Source organism: Salvelinus sp. IW2-2015, linkage group LG19 (genome assembly GCF_002910315.2).
Source record: "Salvelinus sp. IW2-2015 linkage group LG19, ASM291031v2, whole genome shotgun sequence".
Classification (NCBI taxonomy): Eukaryota; Metazoa; Chordata; class Actinopteri; order Salmoniformes; family Salmonidae; genus Salvelinus; species Salvelinus sp. IW2-2015.
Window position 1 is genome coordinate 32,202,582 of NC_036859.1, and position 23,219 is coordinate 32,225,800.

At 42.3% G+C, this 23,219-nt stretch overlaps 2 protein-coding genes across 2 annotated transcripts in view; one reads left to right on the top strand and one right to left on the bottom strand.

Annotated features, from left to right (window-relative positions):
• The first annotated feature begins 440 nt into the window (after window positions 1-440).
• LOC111978864 (growth arrest and DNA damage-inducible protein GADD45 alpha-like) lies at window positions 441-2,733 on the top strand. The gene is made up of 4 exons (XM_024009099.2): window positions 441-604; window positions 1,314-1,415; window positions 1,755-1,971; window positions 2,363-2,733. Exons 1-4 carry the CDS (start codon window positions 555-557, stop codon window positions 2,474-2,476), a joined length of 483 nt encoding a protein of 160 aa, XP_023864867.1. The 5' UTR covers window positions 441-554; the 3' UTR covers window positions 2,477-2,733.
• Window positions 2,734-7,638: 4,905 nt separating this feature from the next.
• LOC111978869 (guanine nucleotide-binding protein G(I)/G(S)/G(O) subunit gamma-12-like) overlaps window positions 7,639-23,219 on the bottom strand; it is a 52,360-nt gene continuing 36,779 nt past the window's right edge. The window contains exons 3-5 of the mRNA XM_024009106.2: window positions 11,968-12,002; window positions 11,745-11,853; window positions 7,639-10,612 (exon numbers count right to left, since the gene is read on the bottom strand). Of these exons, the coding sequence (XP_023864874.1) occupies window positions 10,487-10,612; window positions 11,745-11,837 (219 nt within the window). The 5' untranslated portion in view covers window positions 11,838-11,853; window positions 11,968-12,002 and the 3' untranslated portion in view covers window positions 7,639-10,486. The remainder of the gene's footprint in view (window positions 10,613-11,744; window positions 11,854-11,967; window positions 12,003-23,219) is intronic.

Consider the following 23,219-nt stretch of genomic DNA (forward strand, 5'->3'; position numbering starts at 1 on the left):
CATCTGTAGGTTACTGAAGCAAATGTTCACAGACCAGATATAGCACAAGTAGGCTGCTGTCATGCTGTCTTGTGTTCTGTTTCCAAATGCACAAATAAACACTGACAGATAGGAATGCAATAAACATTTGCATCAAGCTAACTTTTTAACTTTCGTWTATCTTGAATAACTAAATAACCCTTCACATTTTGACTGGCTTCATAACATGCTGACACCACCTCAGATACAGTTCATGCAACAGCTGGAGGCAGACCACGCCTCTCTAAAATCGTCTTCCAATCAGATTATCTCATTACTGTTGCTACCAGTGGTTGCTACTCATTTTACAGCCATTCCCTATTCAGAACGGTCTTGGTAAATTAGCATGTGGCCAATGATCTTAAGTATGCAAATGTTTGACATTACCCCAAATGATTGCCAATAATATCTGCGTGTAGAGCAGATGAGTTGCTTCATTTTCAACAGCTAACGATAAACGGAGTATAGTGTCAAAAMATCGCTAGCACAAAAAGTGATATATCAGCAAGCAAAATCATTGTTTCTATTTGGATTTTATGTGCAAGATGACATTTGAAGAACTAAGTGGGGAATATTCTACAGAAAGGTAAACTATACTTTTAAKCGCTTTTGCATTTGCCAAGGTTGTCAGGACAATTTGTTAGTGAGTGACTGGTCTGTCACTTAACTTGGCCGTCAAGCCATGCATGCATTCAATTTACGAAAAATAATGCGCAAAACTTCAATGTAATTTTATTCAGATATTGAACTACAGTTAACTTTACCTAAACTTTGATATGGTTTACTTTGTTAACTAGATAGGTAACAGTAGCTTGGCTTGGTTGAGTTTTATGCAGTATTTGAATATGTAGCTAGCTAACGCCAGCTCTTCTGTTTAGCTCACGAGACACTGCAGTTTAGCCTACTGTAATGCCGGTGTCAGGTCATTTTAGGGAAGCACACTTTTGACATTAACTAAAAGCTTCAGTGTATTTGACTATCAATGTACTCATCATACAATAATATTAAGTCAATTATGGAGTGACATGCACCGAAAATCAAACGTGATTTTAGAGTTTCAACTTGCAAATCAGTCATTTTTACTCGCAACTAGCACAAGGTAAGTARCTACCTACAGTAGCTAGCTAGCKAATGCTAGTATACCAAAGCCGGCGCTTTTGGCTGTAATTTACCAGGCTGATAGATTAGCCCTGGCATGGCCTCCTTTTCAAGAAGTTGAGCTTTGGCCATGAATATGTGAAAGTTGATGTGAATTTGATGTTAGTTCTAACAATTCGTTACTTTCGCTGTTGTAGGATGGATACAGTGACAAAAGCCTTGGAAGAGGTTCTCTCATCAGCATTACCCCAAGGATGCATAACAGTAGGGGTCTATGAAGCAGCTAAATCATTGAATGTGTAAGTAAGCTTCGCTTCATTAAAATCAATTRAAGTTGCAATGATGTAGTTTTTGTCTATGCATGCCTGTTTTAGAATGTCTGCAATTTGGGGGCAGGTAGTCTAGTGGTTAGAGCATTGGGCCAGTAACCAAAAGGTTGCTGGATTGAATCCCCGAGCTGACAAGGTAAAAAATCTGCCATTCTGCYCCYGAACAAGGCAGTTAACCCACTGTTCCCCGGTAGGCCGTCATTGTAAATAAGAATTTGTTCTTAACTGACTTGCCTAGTTAAAAAAATGTTTTAAATTCATGCGCTATTACTGCGTTACTAACCAATTGTCTGTTACTTTCGTCAACAGAGATCCAGATAATGTGGTTCTGTGCATCCTGGCTACGGATGACGAGGATGTAAAGGACGTGGCCCTTCAGATCCACTTCACCCTGATCCAGGCATTCTGCTGTGAGAATGACATCAACATCCTGCGAGTGAACAACACCAGGCGTCTGGCAGAGATCCTTGGAGGGGGAGGGAAACAAGGGGGWGAGCCCATGGACCTGCACTGTGTCCTGGTCACTGTAAGTATCCATTTCCACTAATATACACTAGAATATGTTAAATGTAGACTTCAAAGTGACTTTCAAACAGTCCAGGGTGCTAAAAATGTCTCCAACGTTTATTTTATTTTACTGATGCACTTGAGACACTCATSCTCTGAACTTGTCAGAACATGCCCACACCCAGTAATTACTCACTCCYTGAGTCCTGTAGCGCACCACTCAGTCTTGACATCTATACTTGCTGCTTGTGGGATTTTCATTTAGGCAAATAACTTAATTGCTCATAGTCTTGAAACCCCCAGGTTTCTATCTATTCCATTGTCATGTTAGGCCTACAGGTCATAAAACCAGGCATTTGGATCCTTGTGCCACTATTGACTCATTCTCTCTTTTTCTCTTGTCTTTGCAGAGCCCACACTCCTCCTCCTGGAAAGACCCAGCCCTGAGCAAAGTGAACCGCTTCTGCAGGGAGAGCCGTTGCATGGACCAGTGGGTGCCCATCATCAACCTCCCAGAGCGCTGAAGGGTCCCCCCCACCCCCCAACAGCAAGGCCTGCAAAGTACTCTCTCTGAACAGGAGTAGTGTAATCCCTGATGGACACACTACCCTGGGGAAATTCCTGATGGAGGAAAAAGAAGATTAACGACCACAARATAAGGCATTTCGAGAAGAAAAAAAGATCAGACCCAGCCATCTAGATGGGATACAAAAGAGGATGGATTTCCACTGGGCTGGTGGMGTTAAACTCTCGGCTATGGCAGTCGAGGCGAGATGAGGCACATTTTATGTTCGGTCACGAGACCGAAACCGACGTCTGCTTTTTAACAGAAGATGGACACACTGTACAKAAGGATAAAATCATGTATGGCAGAGCACTTCACCTTGTGGGGACTTTAAAGAGGGATAGCAACAAAAATAGGCACTGTTGTTAAGAGGACCATGGCCTTGGCGTCTCTCTGCAGAAACAGAGCACTTGTAGAAACACTGGACTTTTGCAATTTCATTTTTTATTCACACTGTTAATGTTGTCGTTACTTTTGTTTTGTAATTATTTAAAAAGGGAAGGGCTAAATATCTAATGAATATTCAAGATACTATGCATTCAGTCAGTGTTTCCAATGCCAACTGTTTTTTACTCAAGTRGAAAGTTCTTTTTTTACAGTTAAGTTATTTCTTATGATATTTAAATGTATTTATATTAGCAATTTTTTACCATTATCTATATGAAATTCTCTGCAAAAGCACAAATATATTATTGTGGTCAATAAAACATATTTTTGGAGCCAGAACTCATGGTCCTTCTCWTTCATTTTTTTTCAACATTTCTGGAAATGTAACAAAGCTAGTTTAACTTTGACCCCACAACACTTGTATAGGGAATCACATGCGATCATGGAGGTCACACTGGGCTCTATGCACTCAGTGACATCCTCGTGCCAGGTGACAATAGCTCCACCCCCACCACGCTTTGTCAGCATGATCGTGCTCATTCATCCATATGCCTTCCCCTTTTCACCGTCCTGAATTCAGYCCACGGTTAAGCTGAGAGCCCTTCCTGCATACCTCTCTGAATGCCTCACACCTACCTGCTGCCTCGCTAGGAAAAGTACTGCACGTGTGCAAAGTGCACCCACAGTGCTCACGTGCACATTTGACAATCCAGGTTTCTGCGTAGTACACACATGCTTTGATTGTTCACTTGCATGCAGAACTATCTACTGAACAAGACAATAGTGAGTGCTCAGGTGAATAATGGTAGAATGCAAACAGAAACACTTCACTGCTTCAACTAATAGAGCATATCCAGGGGRACATAGTACTTATCAATTGCGTCAAATAACAAACATATTACAAAACCTCTGCTGAGCGAGGTTATAGCGTAAACTATGCCCCAAGTTATCAAACACATGCTGCTTGCGAGGAGGCTGTTTGAGCCGGTTGCTCTTTATTAGCGTTTCGCATGGAAGGTGTGGTAGAGAGCGCATGACTTTACGCCCTTGGAGAGTTGTGTAAGGTAGGCACTGCCGTGCGTGTAGGTTGTATAACCCGCTCTCCCCATTCCTTCCTCTACATGCTCACAGGTGACGCTGGCGTTGGGTGTGGATGATGTCAGAGCTGATGCAAGGCAGGCTTTCCCCTGGTTAGTCATGATCACAAGAGCTTGTCACCTTTGCACAGGAAAACAGCGTTTCTGAGTGACCATCCGAMATGAGAATGAACTATTGCTCTCGTGCTCAGATGGCTTTAAGAATCTTCTAGAATGTGTTTAATGATTAACAACTCCAATATTGCTAATATTTTTATTGGTGTTTTTTTTAATCGTTTTTCATATTTTCTTACTCTGACTGCAAATAATTTACATGGATTCCATGATATTTTCATCAATAATAATGTATATTATATATTAATAACAGAGGACTGGGTAGACCCTCCCAACAGCACTGTGTTAAAGGTTACCATGTCGTAACTAAGGTGTGTGACGACCAGTTGAGGGTGTGACACCGATGTCATGTGGTATTGTGTTAGTGGTGTTGGGGGGAAAGGTTAGATAAAAGTAGGGGAGGTGTGATGTAAGGTTTATGTTGGTACTGGAGGAGTCCAAGTCAGTCACAGGGGGAATTTTACATTCCCCAGCCCTTAGTAACTACCCAACTGGCTCCTTGGGTATCCCTGTCTATTCCGGTTATTACCATCGACATACGCAAAAGTTGTATAGGGGGTTTAAGAAGGTTCTATAAGACAATAAATACTCAGGTCATAAAAATAATCTGAATCGTATTTTTCACTCAATGTAATACAGGTTACTCAACAGATTACACTCAACATGTTACACTTACTCAACAGATTACACTCAACATGTTACACTTACTCAACAGATTACACTAATAATACAATAAATACTGCAGAATAACAGTGTATATAACTAGAGAAAATAACAAGTCAAATACAATTGCTGAATAAGTTGTGTAACAACAGTGTAACAACATCCTGAGGGAACACTCGGGGTGGTAGACAGTAGATCAGATGTCATGGTTTGGCATGGTCCACTGCACTGCTGAATGGGGGTGAATGAGTGGCTCGGCCTAACCGAGGGGCTGTGCGGGGGTGGGACCGCCAACAGTGCAGAGGACTGTGCTGGGATGGCTTCAACGCTGTCCCCCTCCCTCCCCGTCTCCCCCACATCAGCACATTCCAACACACTTACACTGTGACTGCCAGGCTTTCACCAAGGGAGGCACGCGGTCAGTGGGCCTGCCAGGCCTTAGCAATGTGCCCACCAGGCTCGCGCTGGAACACAATGACATTGTGCTTATCAGGATTACACTGTGTGCTTCACGTCCAATGGGTTCAACGCTGCTTTGCACCGATATCAATACACTGTTACTGGGCAGCCAGGCTCTGCAGGACACGGCGCCTAAAGGCATCTACAGTAAGACTGTACTTACTGTGGCTTTCCCAGCTGCAGAGATGAACCATGTGCAAGAGAGAACAATAGCTAAGATGTGTCATGTATACTCCCTCTCCGGCCTCTAGGTCATCAGGCTGCTGACTATCCCGCACACCTGTCACCATCGTCTCGTGTGCCTCATGATACTCACCTGGACCCCATCACCTCCTTGATTATCTTCCCTATATCTGTCACTCCCCTTGGTTCTTTCCTCAGGTGTTATTGACTCTGTTTCATGTCGGTGCATTGTTTGTGTTACGTGTTTATTGTTTTATTTATTTATTAAAACACTCCCTCCCTGAACTTSCTTCCCGACTCTCAGCGCACTCGTYACAGAATAACACCTCACCTAAGGGAAGCATCAGGGAGTGTTTTTTATTTTATGTTTGTGTCAGAGTAATGACGGCGGGTCCGGGAACTGCTACAGGCTCTCATGCCTCAACCAGATCGCCAGGCTCCGCTGCTTCAGCCGGCTCATCAGGCTCTCAATCCTCAGCCGGATAGCCAGTCTCCCCTGCCTCAGCCGGCTCGTTGGGCTTTCATGCCTTAGCCGGATCGCCAGGCTCCCCTGCCTCAGCCGGCTTATCGGGCTTTCATGCCTCCGCCAGATCACCAGGCTCCCCTGCTTCCACCGGCTCGTCAGGTTCTTATGCCTCAGCCGGATCGCCAGGTTCCCCTGCCTCAACCGATCTGTCAGGTTCCTGTGCCCCAGCTGACTCGCCAGGTTCTCCTGCCTCAACCGATCTGTCAGGTTCCTGTGCCCCAGCTGACTCGCCAGGTTCTCCTGCCTCAACCGATATGTCAGGTTCCTGTGCCCCAGCTGACTCGCCAGGTTCTCCTGCCTCAACCGATCTGTCAGGTTCCTGCGCCCCAGCTGACTCAACAGGTTCCCGTGCCTCAGCTGGCGTGACAGGTTCTCACGCATCAGCAGCAGTGACCGGTCTGCTCCTGATCCCCGGGTTCGTCCCCTTTGACGACGTCCTGCGGCTGGAGCCGCGCGTCGGGGAGGGGGTACTGTCATGTATACTCCCTCTCCGGCCTCTAGGTCATCAGGCTGCTGATTATCCCACACACCTGTCACCGTCGTCAAGCCACCAGCACCTCATGACACTCACCTGGACTCCATCACTTCCTTGATTATCTTCCCTATATCTGTCACTCCCCTTGGTCCTTTCCTCAGGTGTTATTGACTCTGTTTCATGTCGGTGCGTTGTTTGTATTACCTGTTTATTGTTTCCTTTATTTATTAAAACACTCACTCCCTGAACTTGCTTCCCGACTCTCAGCGAACTCGTTAGAAAATGTCTCTTTTGGTTACTATCCAACATTTTCCYCATACAGATTTTTTTTTTACCCACTAGCTGCCCGAAGACAAGGTCAGAAAATAAAGGGGAACAASCTTCAGGCTGACAAATCCTCAAAATAGCGCCTCCTCTCCCGATAAGTGGAAACCAGGGTTTCAGCACCTTCTATTTTTAGCTCTCTCCAGTTCATTGGCCCAGACGGCCATGGGCCGAGGCCTATTCTAGTCTCACCATGGTGAGGTATAAACACATGTTCGCTGGACCCCACGTAATGAGAGGAAACAAGGCTAGGCTATAGATAACTCACAGTAGCTTTTTTTAGGCCACATGGCTGGAGTTGAACCAAACTGTTGAGCTTGGTCTGCATCCCCTTTGTACAGATGTAGGATCTTGTTGCTGGAGAACTTTCCTGCAATGCAAAACTTGTAGTGTATTTTAGCTAGTAATTTCCACTTTGAAATTTGAGACTTGATTTTCCCTTACCAAAAATGTATCAACCGCTACAAAAATGTCAATTAATTATAATCCACATAACCTGTAACTGCAGGATTATTTTCCTGCTGTAGCAAACTGCCTCAAATKAASATCTGTATTTGTTAATTATTCCCTTTAGATATGAGTGATATTGAATGCTGCATTTTAATAATATGTTTCAATTCATTGTTAGATTGTCTTAACATAATGGGAACAATGGATTCTTGCACGTGGTAGTATAATTACATTTTTGTCATTTAGTAGACGCTCTTATACAGTGTATACATTTTTGTRCTTTTTCGCAGTGGTCCCTCAAACCACAACCCTGGCTTTGCTAGCGCCATGATCTACCAACTGAGCCACACCGGACCATATTACCCACCATCAGACTAACAATGAAGTGAGAAAAGTGAGAAAGTAACAAAAGTAAAGACTTCAAAGAAGCAGAGGAGACAAGGTGCAATTATAAATCTATGTTTAATAACAACAGGAAAGACTGTACTGCAGCAGAGAGAGAAACAAAGGCTCCATCACTTGTTAAAATGAACAAAACCACATACAGATGTCTTTAATCCACCAGGTTCACACTGTCTTCACAGAGGGTCAGGGAAAGGTCACGTAAGAGTCTCACAAAGGTATATAAAGGCCATTGCTGGTATGCTGGTTGAATCAGAATTGTCTGGTGATGTCACACAAAGTAACAGTAGCCTGATTTAGCATATTAGAGAGATTCACTGTCAGAGAGAAAAGTCATCGAGATACAATTGTCATCGCTCAAGAATTCATAATGGATTACTGGGTCTCCCTGTCTCTGATTTCAAGACCTTTATGATGAATGAAGTACCTTTTGGAGGGAGGCAAACACAAACATTACAAACAGTAGCACCAGGTGTATACAATCAGACATTTTCTTTTCTCTTCTGCTAGTGACTAGACGATGGCACAATTCAGTTAGAAATCACAGGAAATCTGCACAGAAAGATCCATTTAATTTAACGAATAAATAAAACAAATCTTCACACCACAATGCAAACACTTGTAAGGCTTTGTGTATGCAAACATAATTATACTTTCCAGCCTATCTGTGCTAACCACATCGATACAGCTGGTTCGTTTTATCGAGACATGTTCCCAACAGCTAACCGACAGGGCATACAGGACATTCTATTTTTTACTGTTCAATAGGACAGGGTTTCCCAAACTTTTAAAAGGATTAGGGTTAGGGAATGGGTTAGCTTACATGCTAAGTAGTTGTAAAATAGCAAAAAAGTTGTAAGTAGTTGCTAAAATGCTAAATTTGTCCGTGATGAGGTTCAAGCATGCAACCTTTGTGTTGCTAGACATTCGCATTATACGCCCATCCCAACCAACCAACCAACCTCCTTTTGTTTTTGCCTTAACTAACTTTCTATCTTATGTAACCATACCAAAGGTAACATATCATATACTATAATGAACAAAAATATAAATGCAACATGCAACAGTTTCTAAGATTTTGTTGAGTTACAGTTCATACAAGTAAATCAGTCAATATGAATAAATTCATTAAGCCATAATCTATGGATTTCATATGATTGGGCAAGCGCGAGGCCATGGGTGGGCCTGGGCGGGCATAGGCCCACCCACTTCAAAGTCAKGCCGACCCACTGGGGAGCCAGGCCCAGCCAATCAGAATTWGTTTTTTCCCACAGACAGAAATACTCCCCCCTTTCTCCTCTGRCGATCCCGCAGATGAAGAAACCAGATGTGGAGGTYCTGGGCTGATGTGGTTACAAGTGGTCTCCGGTTGTGAGACCGGTTGGACGTACTGCCAAATTCTCCAAAATGATGTGGGAGGTGGCTTATGGTAGGAAACAGCCCTGGTGGACATTCCTGCAGTCAGCATGTCAATTGCACGCTCCCTCAAAACKTGAGAATTTTGCCATTGCGTTGTGTGACCAAACTGCACATTTTAGAGTGACCTTCGATTGTCCCCAGCACAAGGTGCAACTGTGTAATGAGCATGCARTTTAATGAGCTTCTTGATATGCCACACCTGTCAAGTGGATTGATTATCTTGACAAAGGATACATGCTYACTAACAARRGTGTAAACAATTTTTTGCACATAATTTAAGAGAAATTCATTTTTTGGGCGTAGGGAAATATTTCAGGGATTTTTTTTCCGGMTCATGAAACATGGGACCAGCACTTCACATGTTGCATTTATATTTTTGTTCAGTGTAATTTGAGTGTCCCGGATGTACGTTTACTATGTTACTTCTAGTCTATGAGACCAGTCTGCTCAAATACATGGTATAGTGCACATAGTTAATCATTTATTACACCATTAATAACAACCCATGTGCCAAGCTGGTGCACCTCCTATGGTCTCTCCCAACAGAATACTTGTAACTGAACCCCCTCTTTAAAATACCAACCTATACATTGATTACATGATCACTATCGTAAATATGTTRAGGCGACTTGGCTCACAGTGTTCTGTTATGTAACACCTGGTTTAAATGGCTGGGTGGAGTGCTGTATACTGAGGTTGTGAATGACCTGTCTTAGCTGTACACTGCAGTTTCCCATCCGACAATTGGCATTGAGTTAAAATATCCTCACCACTAATCAAAAACTTATGCTCTTTACATTAATAGAAGGTTGAGGGCTCTGATGATGTCTATTTTAGAAAWTATTTGTCCCTGGGTCTACTTCCTCCATTGCTCACTGACAGTCCAGATGCCATCCTGCTGAACCAGGAAGTTATTAATAAACAGCAGGAAGCTGCGTTCACATGCTAGTCAGAACTAGGTTATTCTGACATGTTTGACTTGCTAACTGGTTGTAGTTATACACATGCCCTGTTTAACCAGTTAGCAAGTCAAACATGTCTGAGTTTCCTAGTTCCGACTRGCACGTGAACRCGGCACGAGTCAATGATGAGTCAATGGGAAGAAGACAATACAGCCACATGTCCCAACCATGACTCCAAAGCCTGATATATATTAAATTAGGTCATTATAATACAAATGACAGAAGATACGATTAAAACAGACTTGTTAAAGGGATGGTCGGAAACAACGGCTAAATCCACTGAGCTAAATCAGACACACATTAACAGTCAGTGTCCCAAGGTATATTTGAACGATGTACTGTATCAATGCACTGTATGTTATGTCTGTAAGTATGTTCAACGTGAGTGATAAAATACAACATTTTCATTAAAGGGTAAGGTTATAGGCTTTAAGGCATGATGGGTGGATGAGTAGAAAAAAAAGACATACAGGAACATTAAAAAGCCAACAGATACATAAAGGGGTCATTAYAATATAGCGCAAGGCTTTTTGTCCTTGAAGGGGTTCTCTGAGGCAGGGATGCCCATGAGCAGAGGGTCGTACTTGGCATGTTCGCCACAGTAGTGCATGAGGTCCGCTGAGGCCTTGGATACCTACAGGTGATATAAGAGAGTGTGCATGAGTGTGTGGGCAAGAGGAGTCTATGCCCACACAGTCTATGTACACATACATGTACGGTATGCACACTAGGCTTGGGCTGTATACCATATATACCATGTAGCGAGGTTTTTGGAAATAGCCACAGGATGGTTTTTCAATACCGTTGAAACTATTTATTTGTACCTTTAAAAAAAAACTAAATTGTAATATTTGTCACTACTTTTTAAGTAAATACTTAAAAAAGTCAACTGGTGCAATACGCTAGGAGATAAAGAAGATTGTGTTCTTCATTTCACCTGTCAAATAATTTTTCATTATGAAGATTACTACCGGTCAAGTGGTGTTTGTATACAAGCACACAACGATGAAAGACCAGAGCCTTGTGAGTCACTCACTGCTGTGCAGCACACACCAGGTGATCTAGTTACAGTATGGAATTCACAACTAAATGTTTGCCTGTTAGATATCTTATAATTAATACGTTAACTGTCTAAAATGTTCTAAATGCTCTGCAGTTGTGCATTTGGTTTGCTAATTTAGTAACTAGTTAGCTATCTATGTCTAGCTAAGTGGTTAGCTTCTTCCAAAATCAAGCTTTGTTTGGYAACAGCTGAGATATCCCTCCTGGATCAAGAGCCTTCCTGTCTAATGTTTGTTTTGTGCATGCAGCAAACTGTGGTTGCATTTTTTTGTTACTTGTATAACTTTATGAGCTGGGATGTCTGTCCTGCAAATACTTTCGGTCAGAGACCGTAGAAGATGTTTGCAATGYTTGYTAGCATTTAGTTAGCATTCTTTATGTGATTTTACATGTACTTGTTAGCATTGCTAACCTTCAGATTACAGAGGAAAAAGCAGCCCTTGTATTCAGTGCCAGTATTACCGAATATCTCGGTATGGCACAAGGTCGGTATGAAGGTATGACAATCTGGATACCGCCCAAGCCTAACGCACACTCACAAGTACCCATACACGTGTATACTGTACACAGACACACACACTAACAACAGATCATTGGGCTATCCTTAGTAGCAAGATGGTGTGCATTTAGGGAGACATTTAGGTAAGGACCAGTAAAATCTACTTTGTTACTCAGCACTCCTTTCTACTTTCAGCATGCCGTACCTTTATCCTCTCAATACTGGCCTCTATCTTTAGCTGTTGTACTGTCCTTCTGGCCTGAGTTACGTTGTTAGAGCTTGGCATCTTCGATGACATCTTGGCCTCCACACCACTGCATGGAGGAAGTACACAAGAGAAAAACAAATTTTATAGAATTTGTCATGAAACACAACAGATATGGCAAAAATATAGATAGCCTTTTTATAGATAATTTGACAACACTTACCTCGTCAAATATTTTGAAATCTAATCTTATGAAATCTGAAAGAAAAAAAAGTTTTTTTAAACAACTGGCAATCATTGCATTAAAAGCATGACCACTCACTTTAGAACAGGTATTGGGACAGAACATTCCCCCCCTCAATCTTTCCCCAGACATACATCCTGCTATCTGACGGTAAAGACCAACCCATCTTTGACGCATGAGAAGCAGTTAGGCCACTTTGCAAGCCTCTTGACAAATCATGGCGCAGTATGTCTTAACAAACCATTCATATGTCTGCGAAGGGAATGTACAGTAAACAAATAATGGAACGTTGCTGTTGTGTCAACAAAGTGTGATTCAATTAGTTCTCCATTGTGTTTTTGCTTGATATAACCATATGTTTTATTGGAGGCATGTATACTTTAATAGGCAGTGCAGCTGGTAGCGCTTTGCAACAAGGGTAATATATATATTTTTATATACAGTACCAGTAATTGTTTGGACACACCTACTCATTCAAGTTTTTTTTCTTCTCTCAACCAGCTTCATGAGGTAGTCACCTGGAATGCATTTCAATTAACAGGTGTGTCTTGTTAAAAGTTCATTTGTGGAATTTCTTTCCTTCTTAATGCGTTTGAGCAAATCAGTTGTGTTGTGACAAGGTAGGGGTGGTATACAGAAGATAGCCCTATTTGGTAAAAGACCAAGTCCATATTATGGCAAGAACAGCTCAAATAGGCAAAGAAAAACGACAGTCCATCATTACATTAAGACATGAAGGTCAGTCAACATTTCAAGAACTTTGAAAGTTTCTTCGAGTGCAATCGCAAAAACCATAAAGCGCTATGATGAAACTGGCTCTCATGAGGACCGCCACAGGAAAGGAAGACCCAGAGTTACCTCTGCTGCAGATGATAAGTTCATTAGTGTTACCAGCCTCAGAAATTGCAGCCCAAATAAATGCTTCAGAGAGTTCAAGTAACAGACCCATCTCAACATCAACTGTTCAGAGGAAACTGCGTGAATCAGGCCTTCATTGTCGAATTGCTGCAAAGAAACCACTACTAAAGGACACCAATAATAAGAAGAGACTTGCTTGGGCCAAGAAACACGAGCATTAGACCGGTGGAAATCTGTCCTTTGGTTTGATGAATCCAAATTTTTTGGTTCCAACCGCTGTGTCTTTGTGAGACAGAGTAGGTGAACGGATGATCTCCGCATGTGTGGTTCCCACCGTGAGGCATGGAGTAGGAGGTGTGATGATGTGGGGGTGCTTTGCTGGTGACACTGTCTGTGATTTATTTAGAATTCAAGACACACTTAACCAGCATGGCTACCACAGCATTCTGCAGTGATACGCCATCCCATCAGCTTTGCGCTTAGTGGGACTATCATTTGTTTTTCCACAGGACAATGACCCAACACACCTCCAGGCTGTGTAAGGGCTATTTGACCAAGAAGGAGAGTGATGGAGTGCTGAATCAGATGACCTGGCCTCCACAATCACCCGACGTTAACCCAATTGAGATGGTTTGGGATGAGTTGGACCGCAGAGTGAAGGAAAAGCAGCCAACAAGTGCTCAGCATATGTGGGAACTCCTTCAAGACTGTTGAAAAAGCATTCTAGGTGAAGCTGGTTGAGAAAATGCCAAGATTGTGCAAAGCTGTCATCAAGACTGGAACGAACTACAAAAATCTCTGAAACTGGAAACACTTATCTCCCTCACTAGCTTTAAGCACCAGCTGTCAGAGCAGCTCACAGATTACTGCACCTGTACATAGCCCATCTATAATTTAGCCCAAACAACTACCTCTTCCCCTACTGTATTTATTTATTTATTTTGCKCCTTTGCACCCAGTTATTTCTWTTTCTACTTTGCACATTCTTCCACTGCAAATCGGCCATTCCAGTGTTTTACTTGCTATATTGTATTTACTTCGCCACTATGGCCTTTTTTTGCCTTTACCTCCCTTAACTCACCTCATTTACTCACATTGTATATAGTCTTATTTTTCTACTCTATTATTGACTGTATGTTTGTTTTACTCCATGTGTAACTCTGTGTTGTTGTATGTGTCAAACTGCTTTGCTTTATCTTGGCCAGGTCGCAATTGTAAATGAGAACTTGTTCTCAACTTGCCTACCTGGTTAAATAAAGGTGAAATAAAAATATTTAAAAAATAAATTTTAAAAAAGGCGAAAGGGTGGCTACTTTGAGGATACTTTGAAGAGTCTAAAATCTTAAATATATTTTGATTTGTTAAACACTTTTTTGGTTACTACATGATTCATATGTGTTATTTCATAGTATTGATGTAGAAAATAGTACACTTTTTTTTTTTTTTTACTTGAATGAGTAGATGTGTCCAAACTTTTGACTGGTACTGTATATATATTTTTTTAAATACATTATTTATTTTTTACACTCCTGAAACAAACATATAAATACGAACAACAACTTACAGACACTAATAATGATTACATCTCATTTGCCCAGACCCTCATGCTCACCCCACCATCCCTAGTGCCTGCATTATTGTTTGCCACTTGTTGTACCAATTTGTTTTTCTCAGTCACCCATGCTATTTGAATATTTCAATAATATATCATTGCAACAAGGGTAATCATGAGTGTCAACAGCTTCCGTTCRCACACTTCCTCCATTCACACACAGACCTTTTCCCTTAAGTGACATCACGAGGTTTTCCTCATCATGCACAAAGTCACAAGATGCTTGAGAACGGTGCAATTGCGCAATTCATGCAGGAACCAATGGGGTGCTCGAGGGCAGGGGGGGGGTTCATATAAGAACCAATGGAATGCTGGGGGGGGGGTTCATGAAGGCACTAATGGGATGCTGGAAGAGGAACGCCCTGAATTGCGGACTGCAGTTAGTTGCACCTTATTGAGATGCTTGAGTCAGTATTAAACACAGTTAAGACAAACATACACGCACATCCATATATAAGAGAGGGTGGCAGGTAGCCTAGCGGTTAAAAGTGTTAGGCCAGTAACCGAAAGGTCTCTGATTTGAATCCCCAGCCGAAAAGGTAAAAAAATACGCAAATATAGTTTAAGTGCACCAACGTATAGCGGAGAGTAGAGTCCTGAGAGTAGAGTCCGGAGTGAAGTAAAGTGGGGTAAAGTTCACAGTCAATTAGAGGAGTCTCTGAGCTCTAATTCCACTTCCTGGTAATCATTTACAGGGATGATGGGAAMATGCCTGGACACATCCTCTCCTCTGCTTCCTGGGATCTCTGGTTTCGGTGTCTTTTTCACTCCCTCTCCCTCCCTCTCACACACATATACACACTTCATTTTTTACTGCAAGAGACAGGAAGCTTAGAGCACTTTTCTCAGAACATATTGTGTAATAAACAGAAACACCACATGTGCAACAACGAGGCCCACAATAAGGTAGGCCTTATTAAATCTTAAACTAAGCCAATCAGCATCCAGTGTTAAAAGTCCTATGTTCATGCACACTGCAGAGGAATTAAAGCAGAGTGAAATGTAAGAAACATTGTGTAATATCAGTAAAGAATATGAATGTAATTACACACAACTTAATGATCAAAATACAGAAGTGTGCAGTGTGCATAGGACCAGAGCTAGGATTCAAATGATCCTGTTCCTCCATTAGAGTGATTGGGTTGTTTTGTTTGACCCCTGTGCCCAACAGGATGTGATTCCTTCTAAAGTCTTTGATGCTACGACAGGAGTCCACTGTATTTCTTTTTGTGTCCAGGAAGGAGGGAAGACTGTAATTTCCTGGCCTTTGCTTTGGGATGACTGATTAAAGCACAACGTTCCAGAGCRAAGCATAGCTGGACAATGATGAAGCTGGAAAGCTTTGTTGCTGCATTTAGACCTGGGTAAAATACATATGTCAGATACTTTCAAAGACTTTCTTGATTTAGCTTCCCCGGTACAATGTGACCAAAGGAAAATTCTGTCACAAGTGCAATCTCTGCCTACCCTGCATTCCAGTCAAGCCAAATCAACCTGAAACCCAAAATCCCCAATGCAAATATGTATCAAAAATACTCGTCCAGAGACACTTCTAGCCAAGAGTTCTGAGAAAAGCCCTACCCATTTGCCACCATGTCAGGTTTTTGGTGGGTCAGTTCCTGCTGTTAAACTAACACAAGGAGTCAAGCTAACAGAGCTGAACAGTCAATGACCCGAAGAAAAAAAGGATGTAACATCATCCTCAGACAGAAGAATGATAACTTTCCAAGTGAACCATAACAATAGAATGAATAAAAGACCATGTTTAAATCAGAAAACTGATTTGTCAATCAAATCAAATCAATCAATCAAATGTATTTATAAAGCCCTTCTTTACATCTTATGGTAATACATCACTAGCTCTTCCTCGTAAAGAATACATTCCTCCAGCTTCCTTGATTCTCTCTTAACTTCATAAAGAGTAAAGATGTGCGCAATATTCCAGCTTCGCACCATGATGACGTGCCACAATCAAAATAAATCAAGCTGAACTTTACAGTCAACGTGACAGAGAACGTTGTTAGGTTATCACGGACTAAAGTAAAGATCCCTCCTTGGAGCAGTAAACAGCAACCGGATATTTGTTTCCTCTTCTTGGAAAGAAGGAAAGGTAGGCCTGAGGAGCTCATGTGTTCTGCTGTTTCTAGCAGAAGGAAGAGAGTGCTGCATTAGAACCTGGGTCAAACTGGGCTCCGCGGGTTCTGATGGAGCTGCAGTCAGTTGATGTTGGCTGTCACTTGTCAATATATATATTTGAAATTCTACCTGAAATTCTAAGAAGTTAGAGTTGAATAAACATCACAGTGCATGCTTACAAAGAACAGACTATGGTACTAAATGACAGTGTGTAGCAGAGGTAAGCTGGTCCTGGATAACGTAGCCTCGTACACTGATGGTAGGCCTGTATTAACTGTCGCCCCCGAACCATAGAAACCTTTCTGTGGCTTCGAAAGACCAGTTCAACCAGTCTGAAGTGAAAGGGAGTTTTCTGACCTGCTCAACATTAGTGATTTTTTAAACAGCCCAACCCAACCCAAGTGAGTCAGGCTAGCAAGTCCTCTGATCTGATGCCAACCATCCCCACCACCATCCGAATTGACTTTGGGAGGGGCACCCCCATCCCCCTGCAGTAACTCCAAGGCGTGGGGCCACACAACCACCATACAGTAGTTCTACCACCTAGGATCAGAGAGAGACCACCCCATAACATAGCCCACCCCATCGCCCCCCCGCCACCACTCTCCAGCCCTCACATGTCAACCTCAACAGGACCACCAACAGTATTGAATACAGCAGGCCCTCTACTGTATTGTACCTTACACACACTCACCCACACACTATTAATTAACATGACATTCAAAGCACAACGCTGGAGAGTCCTTTGTGAGTCACTAGAACGAATACAGTTTTCTATGAATAGGGTCTGTGTTAATTAATGTGATATAGTCAGGCTACTGTGAATTCTATTGCCACTGACTAATGCATGTTAAATGCATTGCAAGATAATGGACCGTGTCAACTGGTTGTGTGGTCCTTTAGTGTGAAAGTTAGCAAAAAGTAGGTAGCATGCAATAATACTTGACACCTCTGACAATAAATGTCSCCCTATGGCTGCAGCTGTACATCTTTGCCTGAAGCCAGGACTCATAAACAAACATTTTTGCAGGTCATATAACGTCAGCATGATTATATCTAAAGAAGGCTATGGCTTATTAAAATGTGTTCATATGGGTTGTCTATAGACATTGTCTGAGGCTATGGCCAAAGTCGCCACTCTTGTGTAAAGTGATATTTGGAGTCTAGACAGACGTCTGCCTCTTTGAACCTTCCAGAGTTCAAAGCCCTGGGCTGCGAGCCAGAATTGGTTTCTCTCTCTCTCTCTCTCTCTCTCTCTCTCTCTCTCTCTCTCTCTCTCTCAACACACAACACACACACACACACACACACACACACCACACACACACACACCACACACACACACACACACACACACACACACACACACACACACACTACGCTTGCTGCAGGAGTTCTCTTGTCTGCAGGGTGAAAGCTAGAAGTAGCTGTTCAAACTGCTGGAGCCGTGCTCTTTTGCCAGTATCAGCACTTTCCATCTGAGTCTGTGAATAAAATCAAAAATTTTCTACTACAAGACCAACGTTGTGGCTAATTGAATATCAGCCCTGCTAGTGACTTCCTGTTTACAGTAAACACTCGGTTGTGTTCACTTGGTTACCCAGTAAATCGAACCCCCATAACAAAGATGCCATTGGTTTTGCTGAGTAAAGTAGGATAAGTTTATGAGTCGGTGAGAGAGAAACAGAGAAGCTGCTGATGGTGGTAGCCTATGTTTGCTAATGTGTGAGAAACATTGAGGCACTGAAGAACTAGAGAGGATGACATCATTCCAATCCCACCAGAAAAGCTGCTCAGAGTTGTTCAGCCCTTACACTCTTAGAARAAAAGGGTTCCAAAAGGGTTCTTCGGTTGTCCCCATAGGATACACCTGGTAGAAAGAACCCTTTTAGGTTCCATGTAGAACCCTCTGTGGTAAGAGTTCTATATGAGCCCAAAATAGTTCTACCTGGAAACAAAAACAGTTCTTTAAAGGGTTCTCCTATGGGGACAGCCAAATAACCATTTAAGGTTCTAGATAGATTGGCAAGCAACTGTTGTCATGCACATTGGTTGGGACTGCCAATCTTTCTGTTGAATATATTTTGTAACCTAGGATAATCAGACAGCTTAGACAACTCAAACAGTAGTCAGTGGATGTTGAAACTACAAACATTACATCATAGAGACAACTCAGTGTGAGTTTTCAGTAACTTTATAAACCATGGTGCTTATCTGAGCTGTTCCAGTAGTAGGTAGTAGTAGACTTCACGGGAGAAAGCTACAGGGGTGAGAGATATGTCACTTCAGTTCTGGGGTAAGAGGAGAGTGAGAAAAGCAAACCACTCAAAGAAGAGGGCATGGTTACAAAGATAACTTCGCTAGGGTGACCCCACCCAGTCTGGTGTCAGCATTGGTGTCAGACTGGAGAGTTGAATGCTAATTAATTGTTAAGTAAAAAATAAAAAAATAATTATCTGCTTGATGCCCCCATCAAAATCTGTCTGTTTCAGCTAGAGATATGTTTTTTTTGCATAGGCTGCATCTCGATCCATCGCATCTGCCGACGTCATCTTTCCACATCTGCGGTGGAAGGTGGCTAAGCTACAGCTGTGTTTGTCAGACCAGGAGGTGTCGTAGTGTAAGAACCGTTTGGGCTGCACACTAGTATGGAAAGACTTTCACGAACATGATGGTGTTCTCCGTTTTGCTCTACGACCCGACAAGTGTCACAAAACTTGTCTTAATAACCCGGGTATTGAGCCAACAAATGACTGGAAATGAATAGGGCATTTCCAAGTAAAGGTATACGGGTAATTCCACGGTATTTATATWTATACAGTGCATTCAGAAAGTATTCAGACTCCTTCCCCTTTTCAACATTTCGTTATGTTACAGCCTTATTCTAAAATTGATACAATAATTTTTTCCCTCATCAATCTACACACAATACCCCATAATGAYGAAGCAAAAAACGTTTTTTTTWAAACATTTTTGCTAATTTATGATAAATAAAAAACAGAAATAACTTATTTACATAARTATTCAGMCCCTTTGCTATGACACTCGAAATTGAGCTCAGGTGCATCCTGTTTCCATTGATCATCCTTGAGATGTTTCTACAACTTTATTGGAGTACACCTGTGGTAAATTGATTGGAAATGATTTGGAAAGGCACACACCTGTCTACAGTCGTGGCCAAAAGCTTTGAGAATGACACAAATATTAATTTCCACAAAGTTTGCTGCTTCAGTGTCTTTAGATATTTKTGTCAGATGTTACTATGGAATACTGAAGTMTAATTACAAGCATTTCATAAGTGTCAARGGCTTTTAYTGACAATTACATGAAGTTGATGCAAAGAGTCAATATTTGCAGTGTTGACACTTCTTTTTCAAGACCTCTGCAATCCGCACTGGCATGCTGTCAATTAACTTCTGGGCCACATCCTGACTGATGGCAGCCCATTCTTGCATAATCAATGCTTGGAGTTTGTCAGAATTTGTGGGTTTTTGTTTGTCCATCCGCCTCTTGAGGATTGACCACAAGTTCCCAATGGGATTAAGGTCTGGGGAGTTTCCTGGCCATGGACCCAAAATATCGATGTTTTGTTCCCCGAGCCGCTTAGTTATCMCTTTTGCCTTTTGGCAAGGTGCTCCATCATGCTGGAAAAGGCATTTTTCGACACCAAACTGTTCCTGGATGGTTGGGAGAAGTTGCTCTCGGAGGATGTGTTGGTACCATTCTTTATTCATGGCTGTGTTCTTAGGCAAAATTGTGAGTGAGCCCACTCCCTTGGCTGAGAAGCAACCCCACACATGAATGGTCTCAGGATGCTTTACTGGCATGAGAGAGTTCAAAGCTGTCATCAAGGTAAAGGGTGGCTATTTGAAGAATCTCAAATATAAAGTATAGTTTGATTTGTTTAACACTTTTTTGGTTACTACATGATTCCATATGTGTTATTTCATAGTGTTGATGTCTTCACTATTATTCTACAATGTAGAAAATAGTAAAAATAGAGAAAAACCCTTGAATGAGTAGGTGTTCTAAAACTTTTGACCGGTAGTGTATATTTTATTTCACCTGCGACCTGGCCAAGATAAAGCAAAGCAGTGCGACAAAAACAACAACATAGAAGTTACACATGGGATAAACAAACGTACAGTCAATAACACAATAGAAAATCTGTATACAGTGTGTGCAAATTAAGTAAGGAGGTAAGGCAATAAATAGGCCATAGTGGCCGAAAAGTAATTTACAATTAGCAATTAACACTGGAGTGATAGATGTGCAGACGAGGATGTGCAGGTAGAGCAGAAAAAATAATAATATTGGGATGAGGTAGGTAGTAGGTTGGATGGCTATTTACAGATGGGCTGTGTAAGCTACACCGATCGATAAGCTGCTCTGACAGCCGATGCTTGAAGTTAGTGAGGGAGATAAGTCTCCAACTTCAGTGATATTTGCAATTCTTCCAGTCATTGGCAGCAGAGAACTGAAGGAAAGGCGGTCAAAGTAGGTGTTGGCTTGGGATGACCAGTGAAATATACCTGCTGGAGCGCGTGCTACGGGTGGGTTGCTATGGTGACCAGTGAGCTGAGATAAGGCGGAGCTTTACCTAGCAAAACTTATAGATGACCTGGAGCCAGTGGGTTGGCGGCTTCGCGTTCCTAGGAAACTACTGCAGTATTTAGTTTTTTACGTGTTATTCTTACATTGGTAGCCCAGGTAATCTTAGGTTTTAGTACATACAGTCGGGAGGAACTACTGAATATAAGAGCAACATCAACTCACCATCATTACGACCAGGAATATGACTTTCCCAAAGCGGATCCTGTGTTTTGCCTTCCACCCAGGACAATGGATCTGATCCCAGCCGGCGAACCTAAACAACGTCGCCGTAAAAGGGGCAAACGAAGCGGTCTTCTGGTCAGGCTCCGGAGACGGGCACAWCGCGCACCACTCCCTAGCATACTACTCGCCAATGTCCAGTCTGTCCAGTCTTGCCTTCCAGAGAGACATCAGAGACTGTAACGTTCTTTGCTTCACRGAAACAWKGCTCACTCGAGAGACGCTATCAGAGTCGGTGCAGCCAGCTGGTTTCTTCACGCATCGCGCCGACAGAAACAAACATCTTTCTGGTAAGAAGAGGGGCGGGGGGGTATGTCTTATGTTTAACGAGACGTGGTGTGATCATAACAACATACAGGAACTCAAGTCCTTCTGGTCACCTGACTTATAATTCCTCACAATCAAATGTCGACCGCATTATCTACCAATGGAATTCTCTTCGATTATAATCACAGCCGTATATAATTCCCCCCCAAGCAGACACATCGATGGCCCTGAACGAACTTTATTTGACTCTATGTAAACTGGAAACCACATATCCTGWGGCTGCATTCATTGTAGCTGGGGATTTTAACAAGGCTAATCTGAAAACAAGACTCCCTAAATTCTATCAGCATATCGATTGCGCAACCAGGGGTGGTAAAACCCTGGATCATTGTTATTCTAACTTCCGTGACGCATATAAGGCCCTCCCCCGCCCTCCTTTTGGAAAAGCTGACCACGACTSCATTTTGTTGCTTCCAGCCTACAGACAGAAACTAAAACAAGAAGCTCCCGAGCTCAGGTCTGTTCAACGCTGGTCCGACCAATCTGATTCCACGCTTCAAGACTGCTTCGATCACGTGGATTGGGATATGTTCCGCATTGCATCGCATCGGCGTACACATCACGGACAAACTGATTTGGTCCACCCACACAGACAGCGTCGACAGCCTGCCTGTTCACCCCGCTATCATTCCAGAAGGCGAGGTCAGTACAGGTGCATCAAAGAGGGACCGAGAGACTGAAAACAGCTTCTTCTTCAAGGCCATCAGACTGTTAAACAGCACCACTAACATCGAGTGGCTGCTGCCAACATACTGACTCAACTCAGCTCACTTTAATAATGGAAATTGATGGAAATTTATCAAAAATGTATCACTAGCCACTTTACAATGCCACTTAATATAATGTATATGTATATACTGTACTCTATATCATCTACTGCATCTTGCCATCTTTATGTAATACATGTATCACTAGCCACTTTAAACTATGCACTTTTATGTTTACATACCTTCATTACTCATCTCATATGTTATACTGTACTCGATACCATCTCTGCATCTTGCTATGCTTCTGTACCATTACTCATTCATATACTTTATGTACATATTCTTATATCTTTACACTTGTGTGTATAAGGTGTAGTTGTGGAATTGTTAGGTTAGATTACTCGTTGGTTATTACTGCATTGTCGGAACTAGAAGCACAAGCATTTCGCTACACTCGCATTAACATTGCTAACCATGTGTATGTGACAAATACATTTGATTTGATTTGATTTGAATATGTCGAGGACAGCAACGAGAGCATACATGTCGCAATGGTGGGTAGTATATGGGGCTTTGGTGACAAAACGGATGGTACTGTGATAGACTGCATCCAATTTGCTGAGTAGAGTGTTGGAGGCTATTTTGTAAATGGCATCACCGAAGTCAAGGATCGGCAGGATAGTCAGTTTTACGAGGGTGTGCTTAGCAGCATGAATGAAGGAGGCTTTGTTGCGAAATAGGAAGCTGATTCTAGATTA